The sequence below is a fragment of the Branchiostoma lanceolatum genome, chromosome 8 (assembly GCF_035083965.1).
Source record: "Branchiostoma lanceolatum isolate klBraLanc5 chromosome 8, klBraLanc5.hap2, whole genome shotgun sequence".
Classification (NCBI taxonomy): Eukaryota; Metazoa; Chordata; class Leptocardii; order Amphioxiformes; family Branchiostomatidae; genus Branchiostoma; species Branchiostoma lanceolatum.
This window is the reverse complement of record NC_089729.1, coordinates 9768973-9796534: the sequence shown is the minus strand read 5'-3', so window position 1 is coordinate 9796534 and position 27562 is coordinate 9768973. Positions and strand designations below refer to the sequence as shown.

Genomic DNA, 27562 nt, shown 5'->3' with positions numbered 1-27562 from the left:
ACACAGAAGCAACACAATACATATAAGATTATTTGTTTAATTTTGTTCAGAAGAAATTGGACCAGACCAAATCTTAGCAATACTAAAACACAATACATCAGACACCCTAAGCTGACTGCGTATGATGAGTATGTAGTGGACCATCCCTTGAGGGAGCAGCAGCCTCTCCACCCTAGTTCCTGCACGCAACATGTGGTCGGACGTAGTCGGCAGCAACGTTCCTTTGTCTCCTTAGATACAGGCCAGGGCATATCTGGAAGGCTTTCCGCCGTTTAAAACACGAAGTGGAGAGTCAACGGAAGTAATTGCAACGGAGACAACCGGGATTCGGCAAACGTAGGAAACGAGAAGAGCGGCTGCCATAAAAAGGCGCGAGTTTCTGCCTTTCGGCCTCACAAGCTTGGAGTGTGTTCCCTCGTCGGGTTTGAGACAACCAACAGGTGAGTTTTCGTCTTGTCACCTATTTCTGTACTAACAATCTTTGAAAATATGTTTTCAGTTCCTCTGTGCGTTTTTTTTTCTTCAGGAGAGTTAATTGCTTGGGCTGGTCAAATATTAATATATATATATATCTTTTTTTTAGAAATAGTAGTTATGAATCAGGTTTCATAGTATACGCGCTCTTTTGGCATGAATTAACTTGCTTTCAGCGCGACACTTTGCATGCGTCTCTCAGGCCGCCTCAACAGGTAGCTGGATGCCCAATACTGCTGCAGACTTTATTTTGCATCTGTAACTATGTTGTTATCTTATGGAGCTCTAAGCAGACCGCTTCATGTAATATAAAAGCGGACTTTAATTGGATATATACAAATTTCCCAATGACGATATGACAAAAACGGACGGACCGGTGTTTTGTCGAAGAGACGTTTATAGTATACATGTACTTTACTTTAGAATTTTCAACCCTTAACATATAACTGCAGATCATTACATTTTCATGATTTGTCTTTCGTTAGTTACTAAGATTGAATTAATTTCTTTAGTACCAAACAAGTCTCTATTCTGACTCATTTGCACAATGCCAAGAGAAGGTTTCCACAACACATGGCGGCAATGCTACATGTAGTTCAGAACGCAAAGACAAGCAGTGTGGTCGAAGATAGGCTTGGCAAGATCATAGTTGCGATCGCGCACATGATTGTCGGAGGGCTAGACGCTATGGAACTGCAGTGGTTAGTGTTATCTGAACATCACATTGTTCAAACATAATGGGGCAGCAGCTGCGACTATTTGGTTGGTACACATTTGTAACCAACCCATGGCCATGGATAAAACATCTCCAGTCCTCCAGAACACTTAACGCAATGTACACAGTGAATATCTCATGATGTTCGTTTAAACAGAGACAGCCCAAGCTCCGGTAGTGCCGTGTTCATCTTTCAGAAAGAATAACATTTTGTTATTGTGACATGATTTGCGTTGCCTTCGCAAATGCTTACTGTACTCTCTCAGTGCCAGTTGGATTTTTCTTTTCATAAAAAAAAACTTTACTCAGTAAATACAAAACGTAGATAGTACAGAACGTCTTTACAATATGGCCAACTGTAAAGTTACAGCTTGAGTGACGCCAACAATTACATTCAACATACCAAGTTCATTATACGTGCATCCAAATTTGAGATGGGGTTTTAACCACTAGAAAGAACGGTGGCGAATGTACATGTATTATGTTACATCAACACTTTTCAAATATCGGTGCATAAACTGCACTGAAATTAAATATTTATTGCTCTGCATTCCTCTTAGTTCAGCCATCAAGATTTAAACGCAACCACAACGGTTTCAACATGCAAATTGCCTTTTGGGCGATCATACTGGTTCCATGGTTCTGCTAAATGTGCTGCAGCATGACCACATACAACGATGATATACGTAACAGATGGTGGTCCAAACACAAAGAGAAATGCATTGAGTTTGCAAATGTTGAGTAGTTAGCAGCTGTCTACATCTTACAGTTGCATTTTTGAATTCTGTTCTTTGTATTCACAATACAAGGATAAACATTAATATCAATGCAAGAGATTCTGGGGCGTTTAAATGATTTCCTATTAACTGTAATTGTTATACTATATCATAATTGGTGAATCAATCTTCAGCCGATGAAAAGGACTGGAACCAAGTGACCTATAAAGTTTGCCGTTAAGACAGGTCAGTGTAAGACGAAACGTAGAAACGGCTGAAACGAGACGGCTGCAAGAGATTCCGACGCTTTTGACTTTTGTACCGTCATCAATTATTTTTTTGACATGTCATAACTGGGTACTCAATCTTCGACCAAGAACAATGGAGGCAGTATAACAGAAAGCCAAATTGTGATACTAAGTTTTAAAGTCAAAGGCTTAGAAGTTTAAAAGGTTACAAAGTTTAAGAGGAGCTCCAAAGATTGATTCGCCAATTACTTAAAGCTTAATGTATATAAGTAAGAGCATATAACGGGGCCGATGAGACCATGGCCATATCTTTTAATCATGACGCCTTGTGTGTTGCCTAACAGCAACCTAATTAGCGAAATGTCCGAATGAAAACTTTGCTATCCTGGGGAGCGCAGAGATGTCGAGAACGTCTTTTCGCAAGCTACGTCTATATGGTCAGTATGACGACGAGTGCTTTATTGATTTCAGCCGAACCCTAGATCACCAGTGAAAAGACGAATGCATGATATAATATGTGTCATCACTACTTCTGTCTCAAGGCTACGAAATAAATCTCCCATCCGTGAAGCTGTGTGACAAGTAGTCTGGGCTGACAAAACATCCAGCTCATGTAAGTTCGACTTCAAACGATTTAGACGATGCGTGAGGAGAATGCGTCGCACAGCTTTGGCACATTTGGTAAGAACGGATGATAACGTATACTCCATACCATTTTCCAGGAATTCAAAGAAATTTGTTGCTTCCTTCTATCGTCCGCTAGCTGCTTCGTTCACCACCACTTCCCATGCTCCGCGATTTAAAAGGAAAGAATCGGGCACATTTGTCAGAATTATGGACTCAAGGGCGTTGTTGTGGTCATTGGAATGACGCAAAACTGCCCACAGGCCTATTATGTGATAAGATTGTGACAACCACAGAAGAACCGTCAACGGTAGAGAGCTATAAAAGTGAGCTGTTAGCCATGTAATGGGAAGTTAGGTGATTCCATGGATATAACTGTACATTAGGAACCCACAAAACCAAATCGGGCCGAGGCAATTTTATTACTTTCACCTTAAAATATCGTCAAAGTGGAATATTCACAAGCTTTTTACTAAGTAATCGTCTTCATTTCTTCTGGATGCTTATCGGGCTTAATAGACTATTCCAAAGTATTGTTGCTGAAGCTCAAGTAAGGTACAATGTATCAAAGTTGGAAGTCGTTAGGATCAGACGCTTTTAAAAATATTTCAAAAATATTCCTTTCATCTTTACTCCCCTTTGGCTATTGCATATTTTGTTACACAGAGCCGTTTCAAGTCCTACGCAATTTAAGTTTATGTTCTGTCAGCAAAGCTAGACTTCTAAATTTAGCTTCCTACCCTACAGATTTCGACATTCAGTATGACGATGCAGAAGATATTGTTTTTCTCTTAACCCTTGCCGGCGTTTCTTCACCCTGTTTTGTCTTTTAATTTCACCAATTCGAGGTGAAGACCACACATTCCCTGCGGATAGCCCGGCTGCTTGCCCCTGCTGCTTCCATCCATTTGTACATTATCGGTATGAAAGCCATGTTGGGTTCCGCCATTCCGCTTATCCCAGCAGGTTTCACATGACATGTACATGTGCAGTTGGAGATGTTTCTAGATTTCACGAAACTGATCAAGATGCGCCATTTGCTATTCCCTCTAAAGTATTCCTATAGGTGATTGAGCTAGGCGGAAATTTTCTCAGACTCAAACTATTGACTGTTCTGGTCGTGTCTTTACTGTTGTTGTTGTTGTCCATGCTTAACGTCTATTACTACTACTGGGTATCACTTGGCTCAGCTTGAACCCATGTGTCATGAGATATCTGCGTAGATCATTTCGGTTGCTGAACTCTACAGGTCCCCCAAATGCCTCCACCCAGCGTTTCGTTCCTCGCGCTGTCAGTGTCAACTCTCCAGATTCTGATTTTAAAAACCATTGAGTTGTACGTTTATCTTGCTCTTTGACATGGTCAAATTTTGAATACTTTTCCGTGAAGTTCCTCATCTGTGCCGGACAAGATCTTCGGGTGATGAACAATAGAGGTTGTCCGGTTTTCTATATGTGTTGAAATTAACCTACAAAAAGAGTCATGAGAGTGCTGTTGCCATTCTACATGTTTCGTCAGGGTTATTGTGGTACCTGTCTGGTATAGACTAAGACAACATAAGACGAATATATGTGAAGTCATGGCGCCATGACACAGTCATCTAAGCTCACCACACGTACAAAACACGAGGAAATTTATATGTGAACGTTTCTGCACATTTCCGACTTCATCATGAGAGTAATGAATACAGGGTCAGATTATCGAGTTTAGACGATATCCAACAGACCTGTTTGAACTGCACTCATTCTGACCACCGGTGTGTTTAAGTTTGTAAGCATATCTGTTAAAGCAGCCAGAAACGTAACATTACATGTACCGACTTGTAACGTCATACATTCGTTAAAAAGAGTAACTTCAAAAGTAGTGACACACATGGCGAAGACAGCCATTTGAAGTTCTCAAGAAAACTTTCTTTGAATGTGTAAGAACACCTGTCATTGCCATCCGTCGGAAACCGTTTAGGAGCGTCAACGGACTTCCGTGTGCGCACATCATTATCTGTATGACGTCAGAATCCTTCCCTTCACAGGAAGGACAAATCGTTCCACCAGGAGTGACGATGGTCCTTTCTCAAAGTACGCAGTTATTCTCGCATGTCCCCAGTTTGTGCAACTGCGTCACCGAGTGATTATATAATTATGCCCACTCCTTTTTTATCTGCGCTTGGTAGGACAGCCCGCAAAAGCTCAAGGAACGCCAAAGAGGAAACATGGAGGGTAAAGTTGTGCTTCTTCTCTTCACACTGGTGCTACTGGCCTGCTGCGCCTGTCTGGACGCGGCGCCGAGCTACGAAAACCCGAACACAAGGTACAGATATTCCTCTACGCTCAACCTCACATTTATGTCCACTCAATACAGTTCCATCTTCATGCCTCCTAGGAAGATTTTCTATCATTACTTTGCTGTACTAGCCACTGCTACAATTTTGTAATGTCATGTTCCGATTGTACGACTACTGTCGTAAACAGGTTTTCGGTCTTGGAAGCTGCAAGCTACGTTCAATTTGTGAAAACTCACCAATGCATTTGCCGTTGTCTCTATCTTTATACGAAGACATTTTCCAGAAGCATTTTCCGAGACGAACCTGACGGTTGCAACATTATGCAAAAATTGTCATATCTATTCACTTAGGCCAATACATTCATAACGCTATGCAAAAAAAGAAACTGTACTATTCCTAAATGAGATTTGACGAATGCACAGTCGCAAAGTAGCCTAGAAATACGCAATATGATATCTAGAATAGTTCCGTTTAGTCATTACTGCACGTTTTATTCGATATAATAAAGATGTAATTAGAATTGTTGAAAAATAGGCCTAGATTATAAATTATGCTGTGTGCATTGTCATACATTGTCACCGATGCAATTGTTGAGCAACAAAATCATTCATTTATCACCACGTAAACCACCTATTCATTTATCCATTCAAGACTTAAGTGTGTTCAGCTGATCCCTTTCACGACTTAACCCACGAATCTGCCTGTCCGACCTGCAGGACCGAGAGAACCAGGCTGGCCGGCTTCCTGGACTTCGGGTACCCCGGTCAGGAGAACGCCGTGACGGAGGAGATGATGCCGCTGTACCAGGAGGAAGAGTAAGGGCGCAATCTTTTCCAGTCTAGAATATCCCAGGCAATTTTCAAAGGAAATAGTTCTTGCTGTTGCTATTCTCATATTACATAGCACATAGGTCTGTTTCTGTAGCATGCTAGCAGTGTATATTGTTATTGGAAGGGGTTACGGGCCTCTCCGCTAACGTATGGCTTTTGTCAATGCGTGTTTGTGCAAGAGAAAGAAAAGTTCTGTTTTCCTTCGTAGAAAGTAATTTTACTTATGCAGACGCAGAAGGTTTTACAGAAGTATTAATCCCTTATTTTTTCTGAATACTAATTCGTTTAATTTTCAAGTGATGGTGTCCGGCGGTGAGTTCTGTGCAGTAACTTCACGCCGCCGAAGCCAGTCAGAGCATATCTCACACACGTGGATGTTTGTTTCCTTTCCGTAGTTTTACGCCAGGCTTTCGTTCTCTTTGGTGTTGATCAATCTACGTTTTTGTTCAGGGACAAGCGGATGGCTGAGGCTGTCATGTCGAACGCCAAGAGCAAGAACGTGTACAAACTGGGGAGGTTGCACGCGCTGAAAGCCATCCTGGATGACATCACAGGTGCGTTTCTCGTCGGTTATGTCAAGCCGATCTACCTCTCGTACGAAGTTAGGTACCGCATTCCATTAGACGGTGGTCCCTCTATCTCGCTGCATGCGACCTAAACTGGATTTGTGTAATCCTTGACTTCATTATTGGAATGTCATGCAAAATTTAAAGTCTGATTGCAAATGACGACAAAACGCACAACGCGTCAAGAGATCATTTTTGTAGATCTTTCAAATTCGTTGAGCGCTCTCTCAAATCGCTCCGTCACAGCGAGGTCGCCGTCCTAGTGAAATGGGGATGTTACTAGAGCGTTATGGATTCAGAGTTGCTTATACTTTTAAGTACATAAGCAATGCAGCCGCTTAGGTAGAGACTGCAATCGATGATCCTGCCGGTAGAGATGCCGATCGGAGTCTGTAGATTTAAAGTAATTCCATTAAAAGACAGATTTTTAAAGCTTAGATAAATGGATTAAATTGATATTTAGGATTTATAATTGGGAGACCACCCTAACACATTCCTTTCGAAAGGACTCCCATTGGGATCTCTACCGGTAGAATTGCCGATCCTACCAGATAGTAATCTCTACAGTACCATGACATATATATCCAGTGTATAGCGTAGAAATCTAGCGAAGCGATAGGCGTGCTGCCTACTGATTGGGTACAAAGGAAGATAAAGCGATATAATTGCAATTGAACATAGTTCGGCAGCCCCACGCAACAACTCCGCCAGTGATCCCCTGGGGACTGCTAGCCTTCCTGTTTCGCTGTTATATCTACCGTTTCTATCAAATTGATCGTTTGAAGCGATGACTGCAAGGAATACGTACAATAAACGCGCTTTATAACCCTTTTGTCCCCTTTATGAACATAAGAGTCATTGGAATCAACTGGAAGATACATGTCAATCTATTTGGCGGTTTGCCACTGAACATCGCGGTTATTTTAGGCCAACATGCATCTATCGTTATCAGTGCAAACGAATTAGGAGGTTATGAAGAAATAAACTGTTCTCCAACTAAAAAAACTGGGCTCATTGGAATTTTCGACTGCACCGCTCAGTCCTCTTTACCTGTCTGACTCAATCGCTCCGGACGCGTGGCTCTATGCAGGTGTAACGTCAGCACTGGGTTAAAGGTTGGAAGTTGGTATCGCCCCCCCTCCCCATTCCGGTTAGCAGGCTATGTCGTTATGAGGGCATGTCGTCTGAACATGATATGACATCCCGAAGGCAAATAATATTCTGCTCATCAGATGTATTACCAATGTCAATATCTCAATAACTTAGTCCACTGATGCATAACATTTATTCACTGACTGCTTGCTGATAAAATAATTATGACCTTCTGTGTTTTGTGTATCTATTTCATTGTTTGTTTATTTATTTATTTGTTTCTAACAAGGTGGCAAGTCTTCAGGCAGGAAACGCGCGGCAGACCTTGACGTGGACAACCACGCCTACAAATTCTCCTGGACGTCAAACAAGAAGGACAGCAACTACCTGCAGGTCGGCGACCTGGTGGAACTCATCCTCAACCAGAAAGTGCAGCTTCCATAGGGTCAGCACCACCTCTCTTAGTAGCGTTGTTTGACGCATGAACATGTTTGCATGTCGTTGTGTAAAAACTGTTGTTTGTATCCGTTGCCATTGCGTGTGCGATCAACAATGGCTGATCTAAGGGCCCTGTCACACTTGTTCGTATATGCAAGTCCGCATGAGTCGCGTATTAACAAGTTTTTGTTTTAGGTTAAGTTTGCAGCCGAAGAAGTAATTTCTTTGGTTTGATTTTCTTAACAGCAATGTTTAACTAAAAAGACCGTGTACGTGTATATTCTAGTCTTTCTTGTCAGATACAGACTTCTTTATGGTTTCATTCAATTTCCGTACTCTAGTTGTATTCTCTTCAGTGGAATGATCTAAAACTGGTGTCATCTGCATATGAACTGCATTTAAGACATTGTATCACAATGAACTGTTGAACGAAACATTCGTGTATGTCTTCTACATAGTTTTCATACAAGTATCTGTCATGCCGAACCATTGCTTAAGCGTATATTCCAGCCTCTCGATTTCTGTACGTTAAAAGCCCCCCCCCCCCCCACACACAAAATGTAATACGGATATTTCCTATCCACACAATCCTAATTGCCTCTATTACGACTGTCCTACGTGTGTCCCATATCCTCCCTCCCACCTGTTCAATCGTTATCATCACTTTTATAGGACGAGCTTGGGTAATTTTGCCATTCCAGCGCGCTTCATTCAAGTATGAGACTGTTTCTAATCCGCTTTGTGCAGCTTCTCAACAGCCCGCAGCATTTGTCCTTGCCATTACACTACTAATGATGTACCATGGCAGATCCTTTGATCTTGGCCAATGGTAACTGCCCGAAGGTCTGAATTTGTGTTGGAATAACATGGGGAGACGACTGCGTAGAACGTCAAGGCGAAAAACAGTAATTGCTGGGGTTTCTTTTGTACACTGTCATTGGACTGGCGACGGTAATGACAGAGCTGTTGGCAAAGTTTCTTGACAATTGACTTTATAAATTTTCACCCCTTACACCCCCTTTCCACTAGAGGCTGCTACCACTGAACGACCAAAGATTTGACAGGTCGCTCAGCCAATTTCATGGATAAAGAAAGGATTATTTTACATTTTGTGTATTTTGTTGTCTTTTGAATCATATTTTTAAATCTTTAGATGAAATCACGGGTCACACAAATCTACTTGGGGTCTGTGTGCGGACGCCCAGTGATCACCGTCTGGTGTGAAGGGACAACACTGATTAAAAACGCAAGGCAAAACAGCAGTTCTTTCTTGACAGGCTCTATTCTCGTCCGTTTCCTTCCTTATGTGACATCCATTGCCGTAACGTTTTGAGTGGAGTATATCTTACAAGGAAGAAAAATGCTGATGAAATATACAAATATTTATAAGTCCAGAACGAAGTCTCGGGTCGTGATTCCTTCCATGGCCACATCACATGCAGTGAGAATGCACCCACACACCGCGTTGTAAGCTTTGAATTAACATTCTGTTCCTTCTCTTCACAGCTCAGTGGATCCACAAGACCACGCTGTAAACGTTGCTGGTTGCATTTCACCCGAGAGCAACTCAACAGCGCCCTCTACCACCCACTCATGAGCTGCAGGAGATGACAAGCAAAACCAGGCACTGCCGCAGCTTCTCCCATCTGAGCTTAGCCTACCTCCGAACGCTTGATGAGCAGCAGATATTATCGATGTAGTAGTCGTAGGATCCAATCATGCCTTTCGGCTCATTGCTATATCTATCTACCTATCAAACTGTGCCTCTTTTGTTTGTGTCGGTACGACGTTGTATTCTTGTGCATCTTTCTTTCATCTTGGTTCTTTCAAAAATAAACACGAGCAGCAGATTTTTGTGTCATCGCATTCAATTTGTTATCTTGACGGCTTTTCAAGTGCTAAGATTTGCTGCTGTTATATAGTATATCGCTCACAACGCCCACAATCTCGGCACAAATACGTTATCAATAAGTACATGCAACACAAATGTATTCGAACATACATCAGGAAACACAAGTTTACAATATCTAATATGAGATTTATCAAATAGATTTCTAAAGATACCTGCCATCCAATTGGATGAAACTGTAGTGGATAAACTTTGAGATGCTGATAAAACTGTCTTTAGCGAGTCAGATGACTCGATCAACAAACAAGACAAAGAAATGAAAACGGTAGACACAAGTATTAGACTGCCTAATGACAAGTACAAAACCGCGGTAATGGTGACAGAGATGCCACGTGATACTGTCGCATTCTATCTTGCATCTCTTCAGAATCCCTTTATAAAAATCCACCAAAAAACTAACATAAGTCCATCATCTGTATATGTATAGCCGGTATAACCGCCCTTCGGTGTAACACACCAGCGTCACAGGCTAGGGGGAACGACATCCACAACTATTCCCAAGTATCATATGGGCTATCCAAGCCAATTATGTACACGTTGTCTACAAGCTGTCGTTCACGGAAAGCATAATGTGAATCCATCATGACTAAAAACACAAACGCGCTCAAAGAACTAGAGGAGTTATGTACAGTTGTGCTGAGACAACCCCTGTAACACCGCCACCCCCGTTCTCTCCACCTCCTCTAGTGACGTCACAGTCAGCGCCTTCCAGTACTCTCTCTCCGTGTTGATGGAGTGATGCACGGTGCTCATGTTTATGGTCTCATTGTAGTAGTAAGCCAGGCGCGTTCTGTTCACGGTGGACGGGACCATCTCATAGGTGTAGACCCAGTCGCACAGATGCAGCATCATTATCACTCCTGTGGGGAGGGGGGTACGATACGTCAGTTAAAGGTGTGGCCCTGGCCGTCAGTTTACATTCCATTTGAACCAGGTTTAACGTGGGTTACTTCAACTTACTTGACATTCAAACTGACACAGTAAATTTGAAATCTCATCAGAATCTTCAGAATATCAAGTACATACATTATGACAACGCCCAAAATAAAGGTACATAGGGAATCCTGAAGTATCCCTGAAAAAGTTGGAAAATAACTCCCAACTTTAACGTGACACCGGAAGTTACAGAATATACCTCAAGTTTGAAGTCAGCTTACCAAGTGATCCGGAGCTTGGACTCTTTCTGGACCTGCCGGGCTTGCAGTCTGTCGTCTCCTTGCAAAATCGCGTAAGTTCTTTCTGTACATCCGTCCCGAAATTAGGTCTTTGTATAAAATGCATCGTCCCATTGGGATACATCTTTCTGTATCGTATATAATTGTCCAAGCTTCGATACCTATCCAGTCGTGTATCAAGTCTCCCTCTTATCACACGAATAGAATCAAAATTGCGGATAACCACAGTTTCGTTGTTGAACATTTTGATGCGTCTGTCCCAAAACTCGTTCGTACACGTCTTCTGAGGGATCTGCGTGTTGATCAACCGGATATCAGTGCGACTGCCGACATGCACAGAAAACCCGTCGGTCGGAGCACAGTTGAACCTCAGAACGGCATCGTGAGAGTCTGGAAAAAGAAGAAAAATCGAGATAAATGTCATTACCTCCGTGAAAACGGTGGTATCGTTTTTGGTGTGTCAGTTTGTTTGTGTGTGTCCGAGACTTGAGCATGTACTGTTTAAGGTGTGTCTGTCTGATTGTTTGTATGTGTTGGTGTGCGTCAGTAGTTATTTGAATACAGTGGAGAGACAGGATGTGAGGGGGGAGATGGTGCATCCCGAGACTGGCAGGATGGGAAGGTAGACTGGGCCCAGTCAAAAGTTTGTCCCGCAGTCTGGCAGGAAGTGATTGGTACTGTTGTTGTTGACGTTAGGTAGTTGAGCACGTACTGTGTGAAATGTTGCTGTATTATGTTGACATAAGTATTAAGTATGTTTCAGATATGCCACGTCTAAATTTTGGTGTGCCTGTCTGTTTGTGTTTCCATATGTACATTCTAGTTCGGTATTTTCTATTGCCATTGCATGATATTTAGACACTATTTAGTATTATTTTCTTTCTTCAGTTAGATAATGAAAGAACAATAAAACCACTACATAAAAGCAGAGAAAATGTACCTATGTCATGTCCGTAGTGGTGAAGTTTCAGGCCATGACTGCTGCTGACCACAGCACACGAGTTGTAGTGAACCAGATTCTCCAAACTCTCCTTCGGAAAGTACGGACTGACCCCAGGATTATTAAAAGGTGGTGATGCTCTTGTCATGGTGGAAAAACGAACTTTCTTCAATCGACAATAGAGATCGGTCTTCGTCACAGGTGTTCTTGGCATTGACTGCGGGTGGCGCTGTACTGTCAAGTTTGCCAAAGTATCGGCCGAATTCTTTGGTGAGGGCGCGGTGGTTGAATATATTAGATCATGAAGTACCACTTTTGATGTAACACTCAGAAGCGAGCCGTTTGTTTGTACATCAGGTAAGTTACTTCCATTTGTGCAGTTGGTTGTTCTGTTGCAGTACACTGGATGCATGTTGAAAAAGCTGTATTCCGGTGACCTCACGAAGTTGGTGCGAGAGAACCTGAGCATGATGTTGATCAGGATGCAGAAGAAGATGACGAGGGCGAACATCGCCTTTTTTTCCATGTTCAAAGGTTTCGATAAGTTTTATGGGCCAGGGTGAAAGTTATGGTCCCGGTCCCAAACAGCTTATTGGTGCGTCTACAACCTAAAGAAAAAAAAGGTACAACGTTAGAAGAGCCGGTGCAATGGCCTAGTTGGTAGAGTGTTCGCCTTGCGCACGGTAGGTCGTGAGTTCGAACCCCGGCCAGTTCATACCAAAGACTTTAAAAATGGTACATACTACTTTCTTAGCACTCAGCATTTGGAAAAGAATATGGTCACTCACTCCGCCCGCAATTGAACACACACATCACTACCAGCGGAACAGCCCACTGCTGTAGTGACTTGCACAAATGTGTGTGGCCCAAGGGCTATATAAATGGAGATGGGCGCCACCCGTATGTGTATTTTCAAGACGCCCGGGGCACTTTAACTTTAACTTTAGAAATGACATTATATTTAATGAATGCATGACCTTGGTCGTACCTACATGATGCTCTTTGTATGAGTGATTTCTAGTACCTTTTTGATACCACGTCTTGAGTCTGAAATTTGAGATTTGGTGACCTTCTGGTGATCAACAAATTCGGCCGAAGGACGTTGACAGGGTGGCGCTGGCTTTTTACCTACCTGGCTCAATGCACAGCCTGTACGAGCAATTTCCTGACAACAATTGAATTACTGTAATTTGAATTTGAATAATTGATAAGTTACCGATCGAGGAGGAGTACTGGTGCCTTTTGTGGAAGCTCCGCCTGTCGATTATGCGTGGTGGCTATCAGGTGAATATCATAATCACACAATGAACCTATTACAAAAATTGGACATTCCCCTTTTCACTACCTGCATAGGCCAGGTTACGAAATTTAGAGGTTTTTAGTAGACACGACTCTTTGTTCAATTTTCACTCTCCTGGTATTGATGTAACGTTAGTGTTTATGTTCATTATCATTTTCAAACTTGTGATCACTGGTAATAGCAGATTAACAGTGTGAATCAGTTTCTAGTCCTGGTCTTGAAATGAAACCGATGGCCTATAGTGCCAGAGCTTGCAGAAATCGCGGAGGACAAGCGGAATGTATCATTACTAACGGGACTTTTTTAAGCTATAAGAAACCAAACAAATAAACATACGGAAACCAAGATGGCGACTGGGCCGGCCCCATTCATTTGATGCTCCGATGCCCAGGGTTTAACCCACCGGCATCTGCACCATGTGCATCGGACCAGCTGATATTTCATCGCCGACACCGTGTAGACCTCGTATAAAAGCTCCAGACCTCACCAAACAGCAGTGGACAGCGATAAACCAAGACCTTAACACCCATCTGCGCCCCCTCCACCACGCGCTATCGAACGATCAGATTTTAGCAGCGGATTCAGGTGAGACCTTTGTACAAGAAATCTACGAATTCCTGGCCACTAGTACTGAAAAGGGCTTTTAGACTGACAAAAGAAAGGACAGCTCGTGAGTATACACAACGCAACCCTAAGGCAACACAAGCTACAGCGAGATTCAAACATTCTCTCCGTAACACACGGGTCTCTGTAAACAAGCCAAGACAGAATAGAATTCTTTAAGTCAATTAGATTGCATAACTATGTCAAGACCACCTGCCAGCGACGTCAACAGGACAAACTGACAACGTATCATGAGAGATTGCACAAGAAAAATATGTATGAATATGCAAAGAAATCCTCGAGGGGCGAACTCGGACAGAAACAAACAATGCCTACGTTTCTAAAAACTCGCCTCGACAAGTATTTGAAAGAGACATATTGGCTAAATGCCCCATCAGTTGATCAGGGATCATTAAACTGGTTAACTGGGCCAACCGCTGACACCGTGTCCCATCCATTCAACAGTGAACCAATTAGACCACGAGATATAAAGCACCTGTTGTCTAAGAAGAAATCCAAGTTGACACCTGGGTCTGACGGAATAGGCTATGATGTTTTCAAAAGCCTCCCTTCAACACACCACTTTCTTGCCACCCTATTCAATAATATCATTAGCCAAGACCAACTGTGCAAGTCGTGGCAGTTTGCAGATACTATCAGCATCCATAAATCAGGACCTACAGATGATCCTGCCAACTTCAGATTGATCTCATTGATCAGCACAACTGCCACATTGTACCATTCAATTCTTGGAAACTGTATGATAGAGTTTCTCGCCAGGAATTCGGATTTATGGACAGTGAAGTACAAAAAAGATTCGGGAGGGAGTAACGGGTTGTGTTGATTATTCATAAGTACTCAATGGAATCATCAGGATTCCAAAATCTTCGTCAAAGACCGTCCACGTGGCGTGGCTACATCTACAAAACGCCTTTGGTTCTGTTCCGCACGACCTTATCCACCTGGCACTACAGAGGTACCATGTACCACAGCACACATGCAACTACATAAAGGCATTCTACAGTAATCTGACTGCTCAAGTGAGATGTCCCGACTTCTCCTCGGACCCCTTCCAGTTGAGAGTTGGTACACTCCGGTGCGATACGCTGTCCGTGACGATCTTCCTGCCGCGCGCGCCGGTCATCAACCTTCCTCTAGACTACCTGCGCACTGAGGAATCACATGGCTATACTCTAAGAAATAAAACACATCTTTCCTTTGCATTCGCTGATCACAAAAGACGTTGAAGTCAGAAAGTGGAAGCACAGACTAGGACACTGTGCTCTCTGCACATCCTACGCAATTTATTGCAAAAGGAACACCCCTGTGCGGGAATCGTACGGGCTGTTTTTTAGCCGATGAGATCTACTTACATTTTAGAGCAATTCAATAGTATTATCATGTATCAACAACAACAGTACAATATAGCAAATATCTTTATAATTGTGCAATACAGTATGTATCGGAAGTCGGATGCACATGATTTTTACCTTGCGCCTTCCAGATTTTACTGATCTGATTAAGGGGTCGGCCTAGGTGTCTTCTTGTTTCAACTCATTCACCTTGTACGTGGTTGGTTTTAAAAGTGTGTATTGTGTAATACATATTCTTCTGCAATAAAGATGATGTTGAACCTGACTTCATGATCAAGTCAAAGCCTCAAGGTAAAGGCGTGGTCATGTTCGTAGCACGATGGTTTTGTTGTAAGATGTGCAGTGAGGCTATATATGATAGAACGGACAGGGACCTTTTCCGTCACAAGAACTCACAAGACAGGTGACTGTTTGTACAACACATCTTACAACTGTCCCAAGAAGGCCCACAATTTGCTGTCGCCGACATATCGTACAACGTACAACAAATGTGGCGAGTCCGTAGTACAACGAATATGACGTCATGACAGGACCTTCGCCAGTTTAAACCAGACGAATACAGAAATATGACACCGCATGACCTACCTTTGTTTCTGTCTTTCCGACGTTACGATTGAAACAAGATCAATAATAGTGATTCCGGATCCGCCAGTGTAAACTTACTCCCTGTGCCGAGAAATTCCCCATATGCGTTTCGCAGACCGTATCCAGGAGAATGCAACAAGTCGGCCGTACAACTGGCACAGGTGACCTGCTGGTTTACACTCTAATTACAAAATACAACCACAGAATAGTGATTCCACCGGTGTAAAGTTGCTCCCTGTTTCGAGAAATGCCCTTTGTGCTTTTCGCAGACTGTCATGCTAACCTTACGCCGGAGAATGCAACAAGTGCCATACAAAGACACAAGTGACCTGGTTTATACTGTCATTACAAAGCACAGCCACGCCACTTGAGCTGTCGTGCATAAATCATGAGCAACGCATTAATTCTGCAGCTTAACTGGCCTCCTATCTATGTCAGCTCATATCACCAACGAGCTCGAGAAAGAGTAGCCTCCGTTGCAGACTCCTTCCGGCTGTTTTCTTTTACAAGTTACAGTTTTACTATAATATATTTTTTTCTTGTTGCTGGCCGTCAACAGGCCAAAAAATGTAATAGTAAAACTGTAACTTGAAAAAGAAAACAGCCGGAAGGAGTCTTGCAACGGAGGCTAGAGAAAGAGAGACCCTCCCTGAACGTTACCATGGCCAGTGACGGTAATAACTGTCTAGCTGGTCTCTACGGGTCAGTAACGGCACTGACCAAATTGCCCGCACTAGTCTTTACCAGACAGACTACGCTGGCTGGAGGGAGAATGATTTTCCAGGGGAGTTTGGCCATCATTAGGTTCCATTTACCCTCGCAAGGGGAAATGATGCCCTTTCCGCGGACTGAGTCTTCTGGCTAATCCTTTACGGTAAATGTCGTGCCGTTACTAACCTGTACGTCGAGACTAGATATGATTGTCATTATTACCATGGTAACATCAGGCTAGGGAGATCCTCTGTCTAACGTCCATGGTAACATTGGGTAACTGGGATGAATAGGAGGATCAGTGGCCAGTTTAGCTCCGGATTAGTTCAATGCTCATGGTGTATGCATGACAGCTCACTAAGCTAACGTGGCTGTGTTTTGTTGGACATACAGTACAAACCAGGTCACCTGTGTGTTTGTGCATTCTACTATCCATAACCCCTTATTAGGAAGGCCTGGTGGAGGCAATGCCTGTATGGTCAAAAGGAAATGGTATCACCGTTTGGCACTACCTCAGAGCTCACCACGAATGGCTCACCGTGTACTTTTGATTACAACGTACTGATGGTCATTCCGGTTAGAATGTCATTCAGCTGGAGGCTTTATCAGTTAGTATATAGACTGACACAGAATCGATAGAAAACTCGTCTAGAAGCGGAAATATTATGTTCGATCCATTTCAGTGAACAGTGCTAAACTATCATAAATTTTATTCCGCTAAGAAGCACCCGTTACAAGTACCGTTTACAGTTGTAAGTGGTTAACGGTGACCACCGTTAGCCAGTTATAAGTGGACCAGGAGACGTCTCCTGGCTCTTGAGATACAGCGTTTACAGTAAGGACAAGCCGGGAGAGATGGGTCACCGAGGCCATAGATACTAGTAGTGGACTGTAGGAGAAGCCTCGCGATATTTGGGAACGTGACCTCACGAGGGTACAGAACGGTGGCCGGGAGGCTACCGGGAAGTGGCCGGGATATTGTGTTTTCAGGCCCGCCGACCGTCCGGATCGATCGCCGTAGGTCGTCCAGCAGCAAAACTCTGCCTGTTCCATGGTGAGGTGAGCAACTTTGGTTCATTTATACCGATTATTTTTATATTGAATAGGCACAGATCCTCGTTAATTTGCAACTAGCTCGAGCTATGCCCGGCGCGTGTTAAAGGGGGAGGGGGGTGCACACATCACCGCGAGTAAAAATAGTATGGTTCTTTTTAGCCCACTGCTGTTGTTACTGGCCTCATTCATAATTTGGCCACGTTCATCCAGATCATACATGTATCAAAAACACAAAAGGTCGGTTTGTAATATTCTAACTGGAGTACGTAAAGTAACACTAACAGACACAGAAGACTAGTCGAATCGACACAGTATCCAGGGTTCGCGGAAAAGGCTGGCCAGGCTACCCTACCAGGCTTAGTATGTTACCCTTTCTGGGCCCCCAGAGGTATGCATAGGGGCTATAAGCAAATTATAAATAAACTAAAAGATTACAAGAACATCGCTGACACCTGTGTTCCCACCAGAGATTTTGTTTCATGTTTGGGAATCGAAAGACATTCAATTTCAAATTACCGTAAAGCCTGTTGAATTTCGTCCCTCAAATGCAAGAAGTCATTTTCAGATGATAGGTCATAGAAACCTGTCGTACGACACACCTGTTTAAGCCCGACCAAGTTCACATTGGTCGCAAGAAGAGGTCCATAACTTTTGAATGAATTGGTGACATTTTTAGGGCAGCCTTGGATGTCTTGTACAAGATTCATAGCCTCTACCAGGCTCCGCGAGATCGCTGGGAAAATAGTAGAAATCGGCAAATAGAGTGAAAGTATGCCAGTGGTACTCCGCTATACAGTGAAGCTCATGGACCCTCTCTCCGTAGCTAACTCCCTTGGAACACTATTCACTCTATTTGCCGATTTCTACTATTTTCCCAGCCTTGTCGCGGAGCCTGGTAGAGGGTACAAGATTCAGCCACTACTAGTACTAGTACATGTATTGTCATCAAGTCCATGGTCTGATCTCTCATAGCCACACTGGAAATCATATGACATTTGTATCAAACAGTCAAAACCAACGTTGCCAGTGACCTAGGTTTTTGCGGTTACCTCTTTATCGCAAACTTAAAATCATTCTCAACCACCCCCTAGCGAAAAGTGAACTGTCCACTAATGCTTTCCTTATTACTAGTAAGTTATTCCCACTGCAAATTTCAAGCCATTTAGCTTTCCTAGCAGGGTACCTGGGTATTACAGGCACCATAAATACCAAAAATCACCTCCATTTAAGAAGTGGACTACTCCATGATCATTTGCACCTTTAATATCTGGTGCAAAGACCTTACACCTGAGTCCTCACCAAATTTACTTGGCTTACATAGGATGTCACGGAAGACAATTGCAAAAAGCATCATTTCGGGCAAAACTGCCCCCAAAATGATTAATAATGATATTGTAACCACCTCCATGCAAGAAGTGTCTATTCTGGAAAAAGCTTCTCCTATCTCTCCTTACAGCAACTAGCTCTTCCTCACCGAATATCATTCCATTTGGCTTTCATAGCAGTACACGAGTAAAAACAAACTTGGGGCAAAATTATTTTCATCCATCCCCATGCAAGTTGTGGGAACTTCCTGGATCATGCTTATTTCACGACAAACAGTTCAATACCCTACAGCAACAGACTCATAGTCTCATATGGCCATGGCTAGGCCAAGGCAAGCATTCCTGACCATGCCCCTATAGCTAGCCTCTCTGTTGAGTGGTGTTGTACATTGTGCCCTATCTTTAAAACACTTCTGCAAACAGCCCACTTGACCTCTCCAAACTATATCTCACTACAGTCCACGTACTTACATGTTACTAGTTTGTGTCAGTAATACTGTAAATTTTGAAATGTTCGCGGTGGTTTTATGTTCATGGTTTTCACGGCAACCGTTTCACCGCAAACATTTTTGTCTAATACTGTGGCGTAGGGGTGGATACCGGTTCGCTGGACCTGATTCAGGCCTATATAACATCCAAAAACCGAGTCCAAAAACCTGAGAGCCAAAAACCTGAGTCCAAAAAAAAATGAATACAGTACAAATATATTTTTCTATTTTATTTGATGAAAAGTGTTTTGAGTCTACCCTCTGACAAAAACAGGCATTTAAAATAAGTGCAACATTCAAATATCAAACACGTTGGTTTATCTTGAAAGTCTTCTCACCAAGAAACTTTTATAGTTTTGCTTGTCAGTATTAATTCTCTATGCTTGATATTGGTCTAATAAAACAAAACATCAACTGGACAGGATCAGGTCCAGGTTCAGGTCCCTGGACCTAAACTTGGACTCGGACCTATATCCACCCCTCCTGTGGCGGTATCATCAGGTATGTGACTACAGTATAGCACTGCTGCAAACTTAAAACCACCGCAAACACTCTATTTTCCCCATAGCACAAAATTAGAACCATGCAAACTTAAATGCATTCACATTAACAAGACCACCTCCTAGTGGTGAGAAGTAAACCAGTTATTATTGCCTGAGGTACATGTAGGTAGCACAACGATATGCATTGGCCGGTGAGAAAAACTGTGTTGGCAGAAAAACCTTTCCAGTCCGGACAGCAGAAAAAAATGTCCAGGCTGAAAAGAGGATCTGCATGGGGGTTCCTGGCAACACTTAAAGCTAAATTCAGCAGGTTTAGTTTAATTCAAGAGGATCGACAACGCTTAACAGTGGTTCACATTCCTATAGAACTGGCAGCGCAGCATCATGAATGGCCCAAGCTTTAAGGGTGCAACCATTTTGTAGGGGGGTCTGAGGGCATACTCTCCCAGAAAATCTTAACCCTCTCAAATCTTAACCCTTAATACATGTCGTCTTGACATGAGGTGGGGTGCATACGAAGCATTCATGACATTCAAGGGTGCAGCCAACCATTGTAGGGGGGTCTGGCATGCTCTCCTATAAAATCCTAACCCTCTCAAATGCAATTCCTTACATTTTGAGACCCAAAGTTTGCATGTTTACTGTGTCGAAACCAAGATAACCAGATGTCCTGTTGTAACTTTTCATAGGGCAATGTTGTCTTTCGACTACGCCTTGCGATTAAAATCTCAGTAATGCTGAAAGAAGAATTCAGGATAACAAATAGCAGGCTATGTAGAATTAATGGCAAAGCCGACTGGCTACGATTAACACTATACAGTAAAATAAAAATAGTAGACTATTGTCGATACAGACTTTCATTTTTAGGCGTAGTCAGTATCTCTGATTCTATGCAGGACAGGACACCTCCTCCCCCATGCAGACCCTCTCTTCAGAATGGACAGAGTTTTTTCTGTCCGGACTGGACAGGATTTTCCACCAACATGAGAAACATTTTTGTTGTTGTTGAAGAAAGCAGAAGAACTATCGAGAAGGGGATGTGGTGTGCTGTATACATGTACATTGGTTACCTTCACATGTATGATCTCCTTCATGTTGAACTTAGTCAAGGGGCTTATGTTTTCACAGTCTAATCTTGATTGATCTTATGATGCATAAGAAAAAGCGCATCACTTTATTATTGGATAATCATATGACAGGACTCGAAATAGTGGGTGCATGTGCACCCAGTGCACCCAAAATTGGAGCTGTGCACCTAATTTTTGACTGTGGGTGCACTGGTGCACCTATATATTTTTGTAGCCTATAGGGTTAAGGTACTATTGTACACTAGTATACAGAATATTCTTGAAATGTAAGTATAAAAACAGCATGATAACTTTTTGCTGTACTTTATTTAATATATTGTTTGAAATTTTGAAGTTAGTTATAGAATTACAGATTGAAGTTCTTAAGAAAGGCAGCAGCATTAAACCTTGTGATTATGTTCTAAAGAACATTCAACTTTATTTTATGTGGTGCACCCAAAATTCTTTCTGTGCACCCAATTTTTTGAGTTGGGTGCACCAGTGCACCTATTCCCAAATATGAATTTCGAGCCCTGTATGAACTGTAACCTGCTACGAAAAAACATTATTCTTCCTCCTATGTCTAATCTCATTAGGTCGCCTGCTTGACCAGTGGTATTTAATGAATAATTCACATCCATACATACTGATATAGTGATAGTATCTTTTAAAAGTCTGCAAATATTGTAAGAAAGCTGTAAACTTAACCTAAACATGATCCAGTCCCACAGTATACGTAGTAAGTCCATGATGCAATTGGCCTTGTGACCCACAAAGCACAGCACTGTTTCATCCTGAAGACAGCAAAACATTATTAAGTTAATTGCTTCGGGCTCTAAGAACTCAAAATCAGTGTTGTTCTATATCTGACTTCAAAATTTCAAACAAGTAATTCATCAAATAAAGTACAATAAAAGGTTGTATTCCTTTTTCTGATACTTAGATTTCAAAAAATATTCTATATACTATAGTACAAACCCTACATGTAGGTGCACCAGTAAGAAATAAGGTGTATAGCTCCAATTTTGAGTGCACAAAGGTGCACATGCACCCACTGTTTCAAGCCCTGTATAGCCATAGGCAGTATAGATGGAATACTAGTAGCTTCTCCTGTATTCATCATCACATGAGAATTCTGACAGAATGTTATTCCCTTTTTATACAAATGTAGTAAGAATTGTAGGAATGTGTGTGTGTGTGTGTGTGTGTGTGTGTGTGTGTGTGTGTGTGTGTGTGTGTGTGAGTGCTGACATATTTAGATCAGAGTTTCTGATGAGTGAGGAGTCCCAGGGACATGTGTGTGTGTGTGTGTGTGTGTGTGTGTGTGTGTGTGTGTGTGTGTGTGTGTGTGTGTGTGTGTGTGTGTGTGTGTGTGTGTGTGTGTGCTGACATATTTAGATCAGAGTTTCTGATAAGTGAGGAGTCCCAGGGACATGTGTCAAAAACTTAACTTATGACTGCTTAGACTACACTCTGTAGTGTATTAGGTATCTATTGTTGTCACGAGACATTATATACATTGCACTTATCCTATGTATTTTTGTACATACTATAAGCACTAGAAAAAAGACAATGCATTGTCTTTATTAACCCAACCTTCACCTTTTTGTTCTTGTTGTTTCTATAGGGGCTGACAATATTCAACCCAGACAGAGCATCAATGCCCTGTCCTCATGAGATGACAGTGAGTGAGAAGCTGACAGTGCAACAATGGATTACCTGCATCTGCATGGAGGAGTCATGTATCAACACCAACCAAGTCCTAGTTTTTTTAGAATGCATTGGGTCTGTCAAACAGCTAGTAAAAGTTTACACATGTATGAATCCTTCCTGCAATTTCAATTCCCATTGCACTGTAGACATGTATGTAATTATTACAATGGCAATGACTCTGATCCACATGCTTTTAAAATCACACCTCAATCCAAAAAACCTCATTAGATTAAAAATGTAGTAGAAAATGCCCCCGTTTTGCATGTCTCTTATATGTAACTTATACATATTCCAGGACTACATATGCTGTCAGTAAGTGTAATTGTCCACGTCTTTGACAGTTGTTTGTGCCCATGCATGTATTTCTATATGCAATAATACAGTACATAACCAATTTGAATTGCATTGAATTGTCGTTTTCCTCTTTAGTCTTTGTTTGACTGTTATCATAACACATATTGGTATATTCCAAAGTCAATCCATACATGGAGGGTGACCCAGGAAAAAGCATGTCAGTGGCACCTCAGGCATAACTGATTAAACAAGGAAGCCACGCTCTCTGTTGTTTTCTATATTCTGTCAAATATTCCATTGAACAGCTTCAGAATGTAAGGTAGCTGCAGGGGAGTTAGGATAAATTGTGTGTTTTAGATGCTCTGTTGAACATGTATAGGTATCTGAGCAGTTCCTGATTAATTGATTTCAAGCTGTGTGCATTTTGTGATCTATTCACTTCAAACTGATGTGGTCATTGCGCCAATGTCAGATGTATGTGCTGAGACCTAATGTGAGTCTTGCCTTGCAATACCGACTCATATTTATTTATTTTTACTGTAACAAGTACATGTTGAGGGTAACAAGATGTTGATATGATCTTAATAATCTAGATTGCTTAATCTTTCCATATCAGTTTGTTACAAAGTGTTATGCATGAGTCTAAGTTACCCTTGTTATGCACATGTACATAAAAAGTACAAACACAAACACTTTTCTATGTAAAAAGTTGTTGATATGGGATTCATTTTTTGTTGCTTTATTCTACTGCAGTCAAGTCAGCATAAAATAAACTGTGCTCTTCGAACATAACATGTGCTTCTGGAGTTTAAGTCAATAAAGCCAGCAGGATTTTAAAGACGATTCAGATGTTTTTATCTTTTCATGTTATCTATAGTTATCTACAATACTCAAAACAAAGCCACAATATGCATATATATATTTATTGAAGTTGTAATGTTTTTGGATAAGTCATACTAAAAGGAGTCCTAAACTCCAGAAGGGAGTGTTATTTTCCACTAGATTATGTATCAATGAATACATAATCAGCCGACTTTGTACAGAATTCAGACCCTACCCATGGATTCCCTATACGTATTCCCACTTCCTTCATGGTGAATATTTTTAGCATAAATAAGGGGGGCTTAGCACAATCATAAGGCCAGTTGTTAATAAGATATAAAGGCACATATAAGACCTTTCTTAGCCCCCCTGACATTCTTTTATCACGCCATGAATGTACATTGTATCACGAAAGTTCATAAAAAGAATGGCAGAGGAAGTGGAAAAATATAGCTTCTGGTTATGGACCAGAAGGAGAGGAAAGGCCTGGGGGAAGAAGGAGACAGCATAAGTGTAACAACGAAGAGGCTTAAGGAGCAGCAGTGAGGCTGAGGGCGTACCAGGGTACGTGGGGGATATAACCTCCTTTGAGGGACGAAACGTTTGAGGGGCCTCTGGCTGAAGATCACAGCTGACTCCTTGGTGCTGAAAAGCACGTCAAGTGGCACGAGCTACCTGGTAGGTGACAATCAAATCATCCTGTACTTCCAGTGAAAAGAAAATAGAGGATCATGTGGGGAATTTAGTAAAATACTGAATGCGTTTTGATGCGCACGGGACTAGTGGGTACTTATCATATATTGTAATAAGTATTCGTTTTTTACTTCGAAAAACTATCATCTATTGGTAAATAACTCCCCCCCCCCCCCCCGGAATTTAGGACTCCTTTAATCTTCTGACATTGTACAGGGCTTGAAAGCGTTGCTTGTTTTATCTCGCCTATAGAACAAAAATGATTTCTTTCAAATTCGGCTGGCATATTTCTATATGCTCATGCTAATTTTGTAACTGAGATCATATTTCGTTAATGAAAGTCTTTAACATATTTCATGTAAGCGTCCAGAAAGTGATACAACATGAAAGGTTGTTTTGCAGACTCCCATGGAAAATAATGTCTATGCACTACAAGTACTGTACATTGAAATCTATAGTTCTGGACTGAAAAGATAAATCGTAGGTTGTTTGTAAACATATGCAATCAAACGCACTTAAAAGGCTATTGGACGAATGAAATATCGATAGACATTTTTTACTATTTTTTAAACTTTTTTTGGAAGGTTATCTGACGAATGAAAGGTTTTTAACTCGGCAAAAGACGACAAAAACACTTTCTGTCGGGTCCATTTTGCAGTTCTAACGTTTGTCGCTAGGATGAAATAAATCGTTTTGTTTGGCCAATATCTTCAAGCAGAAAAGCGGAACAGCAAAACTACCGACAGCACAGATAGATAAGCATATCAACTTACTTTTGTGAAAGTTTCATGGAAAAATATTATTTCCTTCTTGTTTTATAAAGGAAAACGCACTTTCGTTAGTTGCGGTAGGAAATCAAGCTAGAAAGTCCCCCCGGAAGATGGCAGGTGAAACGCAGCCTCGCTTTGCTCGAGACCGGAAAATCTTCAATTTCAAATCTCACCTAGAATACAACGGATTTCTTTGAAATTTGGATGACATATTCATGAAAGCTTACTTAGGCATTGTATGGATTCCAAAGCGATAAGTACAATTGGTTATGGAGTGATTAACAGTTGATATTTTGACCATATATCATATATTCCTGTCACTAGTGCCAAATAAAACTTCGCATTTCTCCTGAAAAATTGAGTGCAAACACTCAGCAAGGTAGTGCTAATACCACTGAAATGTCCTTGACAGAGTTATATTGATAATATGTCTATTGCACGATGTAGATCCCTAACGCTACATCATTTTTCTAATATGCCGCACTTTTTAGATTGGGAATTTTGACCGTGCCCCAAAATGACGATAGATTAATGGCCTATATCTTCAAGCAGAAAAGCGGAACAGCAAAACTACCGACAGCACAGATAGATAAGCATATCAACTTACTTTTGCCAAAGTTTCATGGAAAAATATCCGTTCCTTCTTGTTTTATAAAGGAAAACGCACTTCGGTGAGTTGCGGTAAAAAATCAATCTAGAGAAGTCCCCCCGGAAGATAGCAGGTGGAACGCGGCCTAGCTTTGCGCGAGACTGGAACATTTGGGTTTCATATCTCACTTAGAATACAACGGATTTCTTTGAAATTTGGATGACGTATTAATGAAAGCTTACTTAGACATTGTATGGATTCCCAACGGATGAACGCAATTGGTTATGTAGTTACTAGCAGTTAAATTTCCGATAATAAATCATACATTTCTAGCAGAAATAACAAATAAAACACATTTCTCCTGTAGGATTTCATATCTCGCCTTGAACAAAATCTACTTCTTTGGTTCAGGGCGGCCCCTACCTTATGTTTATATCATTAAAATGTACATTTCTGTGACCGGCATGTCTGGACAGACTCAATGACACCTTTGTTGGGCAAATTCGTTAACGTCTTCGAAATTCACAAAAATCTAATTTTTCATTCAGGGGGGCCCCTCTAGAGTTTATTTCATGAAAATGTACATTTCTGTGACCGACATGTCTGGACAGACTCAATGACATCTTTGTTGGGCAAATTCGTTAACGTCTTCGAAATTCACAATAATCTGATTTTTCATTCAGGGGGGCCCCTCTAGAGTTTATTTCATGAAAATGTACATTTCTGTGACCGACATGTCTGGACAGACTCAATGACATCTTTGTTGGGCAAATTCGTTAACGTCTTCGAAATTCACAAAAATCTAATTTTTCATTTAGGGGGGCCCCCCTAGAGTTTATTTCATTAAAATGTACATTTCTGTGACCGGCATGTCTGGACAGACTCAATGACACCTTTGTTGGGCAAATTCGTTAACGTCTTCGAAATTCACAAAAATCTAATTTTTCATTCAGGGGGCCCCCTAGAGTTTATTTCATTAAAATGTACATTTCTGTGACCGGCATGTCTGGACAGACTCAATGACATCTTTTTTGGGCAAATTCATTAACGTCTTCGAAATTCACAAAAATCTGATTTTTCATTCAAGGGGCCCCCCTTGAGTTTATTTCATTAAAATGTACATTTCTGTGACCGGCATGTCTAGACAGACTCAATGACACCTTTGTTGTGCAAATTCATTAACGTCTTCGAAATTCACAAAAATCTGATTTTTCATTCAGGGGGCCCCCCTTGAGTTTATTTCATTAAAATGTACATTTCTGTGACCGGCATGCCTAGACAGACTCAATGACACCTTTGTTGGGTAACATGGTTGATATATAAAACTATGCACAATGCACACACAAGACATTAGAAAAGACGATGGAAACAAGATAGCAAATGGGTGCAGCTTTAATGACAAATGCATTGTGGTATATGTAACATAATATATCGTGGAGATACATTCTTGGAAGAAGAGTATCTAAAGTATATGTATTTGATGTAGTACCTGCAGAATATTCAATAGGCAATATTACTTGTACCTGGTCTCCAGACTCCAGAGCCATGCAAACATTACTTGTGCCCTCACATGGTCTCCATATCAGTATATTCTACCAGTGCTGCATGGAGCCTTACCTAGTGCCTCAGTAGCATGGTATATTTCCTGGTCATGTGTCCTAT

The 27562-nt window shown here is 41.6% G+C and overlaps 2 protein-coding genes and 1 long non-coding RNA gene across 3 annotated transcripts; 2 read left to right on the top strand and 1 right to left on the bottom strand.

Annotated features, from left to right (window-relative positions):
• The first annotated feature begins 306 nt into the window (after window positions 1-306).
• Window positions 307-9821, top strand: LOC136440747 (uncharacterized). Its single transcript, XM_066436853.1, has 6 exons — window positions 307-440; window positions 4948-5084; window positions 5775-5873; window positions 6339-6442; window positions 7836-7991; window positions 9491-9821. Exons 2-5 carry the CDS (start codon window positions 4987-4989, stop codon window positions 7988-7990), a joined length of 456 nt encoding a protein of 151 aa, XP_066292950.1. The 5' UTR covers window positions 307-440; window positions 4948-4986; the 3' UTR covers window position 7991; window positions 9491-9821.
• Window positions 9822-10001: 180 nt separating this feature from the next.
• LOC136440746 (beta-galactoside alpha-2,6-sialyltransferase 1-like) lies at window positions 10002-12610 on the bottom strand. The gene is made up of 3 exons (XM_066436852.1): window positions 12009-12610; window positions 11051-11458; window positions 10002-10753 (listed from the first exon to the last, which is right to left on the bottom strand). Exons 1-3 carry the CDS (start codon window positions 12532-12534, stop codon window positions 10515-10517), a joined length of 1173 nt encoding a protein of 390 aa, XP_066292949.1. The 5' UTR covers window positions 12535-12610; the 3' UTR covers window positions 10002-10514.
• Window positions 12611-17306: 4696 nt separating this feature from the next.
• Window positions 17307-23869, top strand: LOC136440200 (uncharacterized). The gene is made up of 2 exons (XR_010756636.1): window positions 17307-17639; window positions 22647-23869. It is a non-coding gene; the product is annotated as an uncharacterized lncRNA (long non-coding RNA).
• The last annotated feature ends 3693 nt before the right edge of the window (window positions 23870-27562 follow it).